Below are 7756 nucleotides of genomic sequence, written 5' to 3'. Positions count from 1 at the left end.
ACTCACTATGTAGACTAGACTGGCCTTGATCTCACAGAGATCCACCTGTCTCTGCCTTTTAAGTGCTGGGATTAAAGGTGTGTGCTACCACATCTTGCTTTAAATTTTTTGTAGCCTGGGCATGGTGGCTCAAGTCTTTAGTCCCAGCACTTGGGAGGCAGAGGCAAGCAGATCTCTGTGAGTTCAAGGCCAGCCTGGTCTACATAGTGAGTTCCAGGACAGCTGGGGCTACAGGGAGACTATCCTAGTTTGTTTCTTCATTGCTGTGACAAAATACTCTGATCACTACCAACTTGGGGAGGAAAGGATTTATTTAGCTTACATATCCCGGATCACAGCCCATCTAAGAGCCCAAGGTAGGAATTCAGGGCGGGAACCTGGAGGTAGGAGCTGGAGCACAGGCCATGGAGGAGTGCTACTTACTGGCTTGCTCCCCTGGCCCCTGCTCAGCCTGCTTTCTTATGCAACATAGGCCCATCTGCCCAGGGATGGCACCACCCACAGTGGGCTGGGCCCTCCCACATCACTCAACAATCAAGAAGGTGCCCCATGGACATGGCCACAGGCCAGTCCAATGAAGGCAATTCCCCAATTGAGGCTCCCTTGGACACCCTGTCTCAAAAAGACCAAAAAAATTTATTTTATTTTATTTTTATTTGTATGTGCGTGTGTGTGTGTGTGTGTGTGTGTGTGTGTGTGTGTGTGTGTCTGCAGAGAGGGAACTGGATCCCCTGGAACTAGAGTCATAGGCAGTTGTGAGCTGCCCCATATGGGTGCTAGGATGGGAATGGAACTTAAGTCCTCTGGAAGAACAGCAAGCTCTCTTAACCACGGAGCCGTCTCTCCAGCCCTTTTTTTTTTTTAAGATTTATTTTTATTTATGTGTGTCTCTGTATATGTGTACATGTATTCAAGGTACCAGAAAGAGATGTGTCAGATAACCTGTGTCTTGGGAACCAAACAGGTTTATGGAAGAGCAGGAAATGCTCTTAACTGCTGAGCCATCCCTCCAGTCCTTTATTTATTTTGAGACAAGATCTTACTATATCTCCCTGGCTGTACTGGCACTCATGTGGCCTTGAAGTCCAGGCAATTCTTCACCTACCTCAGCCAAGGGTTGGGAGTACTGGGATTACCACCCTGTGCATTTGCATTATAGAAGAGCACCTTGAGAACACAAACTGAAGAGCAGGATGTTCAGAAGAAACTTCCTGTTTTCCATGACTATCACACTTGCTTCTGCTTTGACAATCACTCTTGCTTGACATCCCACTTTGAGAAGTGTGCACACCTGTCCTAAGGCGTAGCCTCCTCCCACTGCTCTGCATTCTAGTTACATTTCTGTTGCTGTGATAAAATACCCTGACAAAAAGCCTCTTAGGGGAGAAATGGTTTATTTTAGCTTACAGTTCCAGGTTACAGTCCATTATTTGGGAAAATCAAGGTAACAGGAACATGAAACCAGCTGGTCACATCACATCCACAGTGGAGAGCAGAGAGAAATGGATGCACATATGCTTGCTTGCTTGTGCGCAGTTCAATTTCTCCACTCACACACTTCAGGACCCCCTGCCTAGGGAATGGTGCCACCCACAGTAGGCTAGGTCTTCCTATATCAATGAACTTAATAAGAAAATCTCCCACAGATATGTCCAGAGGCCAACCCAGTATAGAAAATTCTTCATTGAAACTCTCTTCCCAGGTAATTCTAGGTTGTGTCAAGTTGACAATTAAAACTATCATACCCTGTCCACAGCTGCACCCCTTCCCCCAACCCCACACTCCAGATTTGGTCACCTAGTAGCACTAAGGCTTGTACAACTGTGAACCTCACAGGGAAAAGGGTCTTGTAATATCCTTAGGGGTCCTCAGCACCCCAGGCCACCTGTGGCTCAGCATGGCCATTTACTGTCCTCATGGTGCTCAGCACCCTGGATTGGTTTTCTTTTTGCTCCCCATTCTGGGATCCTCAAATGTTGGGCCTAGGGGAAATGTGACTGCAATGTGGGGGAGACCTGGCCATACTGAAACTCCAGCTCTGGCAGGCCTGACCAAGGGGACTAACCGAAAGTGTATAGCTAAAGGTCTGCGGATGCCTGGGCTTTGGTCTGGGTCTGAGTCTGGAGTGGAGTTTGGGGGCTGGTGAAAGGCTGAGCAATGGGTGTGAGGTGATGAACCCTGGGAAACAGACCCCACTCTTGGTATCCCCAGACCCACTCTGTCCTCTTCTCTGTTGGTCTCCTCATCTTGAGGGGTTCAGTAGGGGGTCATGGCCAGAGAGAGGCTCAATCTTTGGGAATGTAGTCTTGAGAGGCTGGTGCTTGGTGGCCCTGTGGTGGGCTGGGCTGGGGCAGGTCCTCAGTTTGACTTGAAGAGGACTTGCTCTCTGGAAAGGACCAGAAGAAAGCCCCAATGGCTGATATTTGGAAGCAGCCTCCCAGGTTTACTCAGTCACCCAGTTGAGCCACTAGGAGGAGAGGGAGGTTGACTCCACAGCTCCAGGATTCAAGTCCTACTCACCACCCCATCCCCATGCTTCAAGACAAGAATAGGGGTACAGGGTGAAGAAAGAGATCCCCATGGAGACAAGAAGGTGTCGATCCATGTGGCCATCATACTAGCTTTCCTGGTTGTCTTCTCATGTGGTCCTCAGGACCGAGGGAGCGGTAACAGGGCAGGGACAGGGGCCCTCTGATGAGGTAGTAGGAGATGGAGGAACAAATTCTTGGCAAAGTTGGCTGATGATCCCTTTTTCTCATTTCTAGGGACTGAGGGGGCCAAGGCTCTGATAGGTAAGTGGGCTTGTCTGAGTTGTAGGACTGGCTAGGGATCTACACACAAATGCACCCACACACAGAGGGCAGCAGCAGATCCAGCCAGAAGTGCCTGGGGTAGAAGGAGGAATCTCCCACATGGCCAGCAAAATAGGACACAGTGGAGGCATCAGAAGTGCCAGGACAGGTGACACCACCCCTGCTGTATCTTGACTGTCCCCCTGACCAACCAGTCCTGTAGAAGACATAACTGTTCTTCAGGGAGCTCTGTGTGTCTGGCTCTGGAATGAGAATTTTCCATGTTACCTCAACCTCACTGGGTTGGGTCCCCAGTAGGATCTTGTTACCCTGTCATAGGTGAGGAAACTAAAGTTCATGGGGAGGTAGAACTAAAGAGGATCAGACTATATCAAAGGCCAACTATGTTTGGGCCTCTCATCTGCCAAGGTCCTGAGCAGGTTGGGGGCCAGGAGGGCCAGAAATTGAGCCGAAAGTGGGAGCTGGCGTGTGGGGTTGGGGCTGGAGTCAGAGCTGTGGAAGCAGCCCCTAATAAATGCATTTATGTTCCTTCCAGCCTGCGGGCATCCAAGAATGCTCAACCGGATGGTGGGTGGTGACGATGCCTTGGAAGGCGAGTGGCCCTGGCAGGTCAGCATCCAGCACGACGGGGTCCACTTCTGCGGGGGCAGTCTCATCGCACCGAAATGGGTCCTCACTGCAGCACACTGCTTCTCCAAGTGAGTGGCCCTGTCCTGGTCCTTCCTGCTCCCCATCAGTGGCTGGGACAGGACAGAGCCCTGTGCAGTTTTTCAGCACTGTGGACAATGCACACACTCCCCACCCCCTACCCCTCAGCCTTGTCCAACACCAAAAATTCCCTGCCAAAAATTCCCTTCAAGTCCAATCCTAGACCTAACCGGAAGCAGCAACCATTGCCTCAGTCCTTGCTTCATCAACTGCCCTGCTGGTGACACCTGGGGTCCTGTCCCTACAATGCTACAGGCCCCCCTCCTCCCTGGTCCTTTTCCTATGCTCCCCACTATCTCAGATCCAGAACTCTCTCTGGATCTTGGGTATCACATAAGCCCAAGGTCTGGAACAGAAGGTCCCTTCTTCCTCAGCCTAAGGATCATCTCTGTGCAAGAGGGCAGTCCCTCTCCATCCACACAACCATGTTGTGAACCACCTGGTCCCAGACTTGCAGGGTCCCCAGGCATCATACCTCTTTTCTCATCACAGCTCTAGGGTTCATTTTTTTCCCTTTAATTTTTTGTTGTTTGTTTTGGGTTGTTTTGACACAGGGTTTCCCTGTAGCCCCAGCTGTCCTGGAACTTGTTATTGTAGACTAGGCTGGCCTCAATCTCACAGAAATCTAGCTGCCTCTGCCTCTCAAATGCTGGGATTAAAGGTGTGTGCCACCACACCTGGCTTCCCTTAATTTTTTTAAAAAAAGATTTATTTTGTTTTATGCACATTGAGTGTTTAGCCTGCATGTACGTAGGTGTACCACATGCATGCATGGTGCCATCAGAGGCCAGAAGAGGGGGTCAGATCCCCTGTAACTGGAGTTAAGGATGGGTGTTAACTGCCAAATGGGTGCTAGGAACCAAACACAGGTCCTCTGCAAGAGCAGCCAGTGCTCTTTACCATTGAACCATCTCTCCAGCCCTTGCAATTGTTTCAACCCCCCCCCCCCATCTGGGGCTGGAGAAATGATTCAGTGGTTAAAAGCACTGGCTGCTTTTGCAGAGGATCTGGGTGTGGTTCCCAGCACCCTCCTGGAAGTTAACAACTGCCTGTAACTCATTTCAGGGGATCTGACTCTTCTGACTTCCACAGGCATTGCACATGTGGTGAATGTACATACATGTAGGTAAAACACTCATACATAAAATAAAAACTTAAAAATTTAAAGGCCACATCTTTCACTCAGAAATGAGCTGGGAGAATAGGTGGGCTGCCTGGGGCTCAGAGGTGGGGCTGGGTCTCACTGCACCCCCATAGGTGTGTGGTCATTCCAGCAGGCCTTTCAAGTAGGTCTGTTATTGTCCCCATCTTACAAAGGAGGAAACTGAGTCACAGATAACTTGTTAGGTCACTTATCCAAGGTCATCTGGAGGCCAGGGAGAGCTGAGAATTAAAGGTGGGTGGATCTTGCTTTGGTTTCTACACCCTGTAACCCTACCGGACATTCCCTGGAAATGACATTGTTAAGAGTGCAGAGATGTGTCAGACACTGCTATGACCTAGAAGAGCAACCCGTGGGTCCCTTTCCCTGTTGGGAGGAGGCTTGCCCACACCTACTCTCTGTTCTTTCCATCAGTACCTCTGACTTAACCATATACCGAGTCTTGCTGGGGGCACTACAGCTGCTGCAACCAGGACCACATGCTGTGTATATCCCTGTGAAGCGTGTGGAAAGCAACCCCTTGTACAAAGGCATGGCCTCCAGCGCCGATGTGGCCCTAGTGGAGCTGCAGGCACCTGTGACCTTCACCAGCCACATCCTCCCTGTGTGTCTGCCCGATCCCTCACTCATCTTTAAGCCAGGCATGAACTGCTGGGTCACTGGCTGGGGCAGCCCTAGTGAGCAAGGTGAGGGGACAGAGTCAGAGGAAGAAGGGGGGAATGGCTCAAGAAGACTTGGGGCAGGATTCCTGTTGATATTGGTATATATGATCTCTACTCACACGAGTGGGGTGGGGATAAACAGAGGCTGCTGCAATGCAGATGACACAGGGAAATGGGAGGAGACAAGAAGGCAGGCTTGGTGCTAAGGAGGGAAGAAAAAAATGGGTCCCACAAAGCTGAGGAAACCCAGGGAGAGTCAGAAAGAGCTGTGGTTCTTGAGAACTCAGGGCCTCAGGGTCCCGGCTAAGACTGCCAGCTGAACTGCAGGCTGTGCCTCTACCTCCAGACCGCCTACCCAACCCACGGATCCTGCAGAAACTCGCTGTGCCCATCATAGACACACCTAAATGCAACCTGTTGTACAGCAAAGATGCTGAGTCTGGCTTCCAACTCAAAACCATCAAGGATGACATGCTCTGTGCAGGCTTTGTAGAGGGCAAGAAGGATGCCTGTAAGGTAGGGTGGTGTGGCCAAGCCACTAGAGGGAGTTCAACCCTGACTCCTTGCCCAAGTCAAGAGTGGTTTAATTGGGAAGAGATGAGTCAGTGCTGGGTCTGAGATGGTGCCCTGGAAGCTGCATTTTTCAACATATATGCCCTGGGTACACAGATGGGCAACTGGGGCTTGTCCATGAAAGGAGGATGAGTGGGGAGGCTCCAGGGAGAGGGCTGGTGATGAGTGCGCACATGCACCCTAGGGTCTGATAGATCTGCTTCCTTACAGGGGGACTCTGGAGGCCCCCTGGTGTGCCTGGTGAACCAGTCATGGGTGCAGGCTGGGGTGATTAGCTGGGGAGAGGGCTGTGCCCGCCGGAACAGGCCAGGTGTCTACATCCGGGTCACTTCCCACCACTACTGGATCCACCAAATCATCCCAGAACTGCAGTTCCAGAGGAAGGCCAGCAGCCAGCAGCAGCAAGACCCCAGAAGACAGCAGCACCTTTGGGGGAACTCTGCCCCCTGCCTAGCAGCCCATGCAGTCATGCTGGTCCTCGTGGCCCTGCTCACCATTCTCTAAGCCTGGACAGGTAGAGCCACATTCAGTGTACATTTGTAAATAGTTCTGTCCTCCAGCCTCACATGCCAGTTATTTTTATTTATGTTCACCTCCAATAAAATGTCCATGGCTCATGTGGGGATCTTGCCTGGGTCTAGAGGTTGACAAGCTAAGTAAGGAAGATGTGGAAAGCTTGGTCCCCAGGTACACTTAGGCTAGGATGTCCCTGACCCAATTGCCCTGATGCCATCATGAGACTAACAACCTTGAGTGCCAAGGGTTGTCCCATTCCTGCACTGGACAGTGACAGACACAGGTAGAAAACTGGTCAAAGGACACCAGTGTTTCAGGAGGGACCATGCGCAAAGTCGGGGGAAAGGCATGCTGGAGACTACAACCTCCTCCCCAGTCCCAGCCCCAAGCTCCATATCACACAAACCCGAGGACCACCCAAGCCCAGTGCATTCTTGTAACACTTGAATTCTCTCCAGAGGCAACTTGTACTTCATGTTCTTCCCTTGACCTCCCCACCCCCAGCTCCTTTTCTACTGGACTATCCCTTGGCCTCAACCTCCCCACTGGGAATCTGGAGCAACCCATAGTAGAGTGGAAAGGACTATAGGCATACACAAACGTGTACATCCATGCCCCCCCCCCAACACCCATGCTCACACAGGCATACCTACCTTGCCTAGGGTAGAGCAGGCAGTTATTTACAGAATGGATAACACTTAGCATTCACTGACCAAACAAAGTTGAGGGGCTCCCCAGGGCTCAACTCCCCACAGGCCATTCAGTGGCCTCTGTGGAGGGACTGTTTGCTGAGGGCCTTCTCTAGACCAAAGTCGATGTCCAGTCCAAGAGGGGTTACTCATCTACTTTGGAGGAAGCAGGTGCACTGGAGCCCAAGCCAGAGGGTCGGGCAGGCTGTGAGGATGTGGATGAGGATGGGGAGGATAGCTCCAGGAGCAAGCTCTGGGCCATCACCCTGACAGGTACTGGCCTGAGGCTCACAGGCTTGCAGAAGCCTGGGTGACATGACACAGGGAAGATTCTCAGCAGTCTGTGGGAGAAAACTCCAGAAACCAAGATGGAAAGGAAAACAGATTTTGTCCCAATTCTCAGCTTACACTAAGCTTAATGTGGTTGATTTGGATATTCAGAAATACCTCAGGTCATTCCAGGCTCCCCATGGAACCCTGGTGGGGGTACACCTCTGGCATAACTACATCCCAACAAGCTAATGACCTGCCAGGTAGGAAGGTGGCACTGAGTTGCTAGTTGCAGGAGGAACGCTTGGAGGGAGCTTCTGTGTAGACCAGAATGGCTAGGCAGAGATCCAGGACTGCAGTGAA

At 51.3% G+C, this 7756-nt stretch overlaps 1 protein-coding gene across 2 annotated transcripts in view; it reads left to right on the top strand.

Moving 5' to 3' along the window:
* Prss27 (serine protease 27) overlaps positions 1-6422 on the top strand; it is an 8691-nt gene extending 2269 nt beyond the window's left edge. The window contains exons 2-6 of one of the 2 annotated variants that reach the window (XM_008845560.1): positions 2766-2792; positions 3349-3511; positions 5098-5369; positions 5692-5861; positions 6129-6422. In XM_008845560.1, the coding sequence (XP_008843782.1) occupies positions 2766-2792; positions 3349-3511; positions 5098-5369; positions 5692-5861; positions 6129-6422 (926 nt within the window). Of the gene's footprint in view, positions 1-2765; positions 2793-3340; positions 3512-5097; positions 5370-5691; positions 5862-6128 lie in introns of both variants that reach the window. The other variant, XM_029569812.1, reaches the window with a different exon arrangement.
* The last annotated feature ends 1334 nt before the right edge of the window (positions 6423-7756 follow it).

This window comes from Nannospalax galili, unplaced genomic scaffold (genome assembly GCF_000622305.1).
Source record: "Nannospalax galili isolate Female #2095 unplaced genomic scaffold, S.galili_v1.0 scaffold471, whole genome shotgun sequence".
Lineage (NCBI taxonomy): Eukaryota > Metazoa > Chordata > Mammalia > Rodentia > Spalacidae > Nannospalax > Nannospalax galili.
This window is presented reverse-complemented; position numbering and strand designations above follow the sequence as displayed.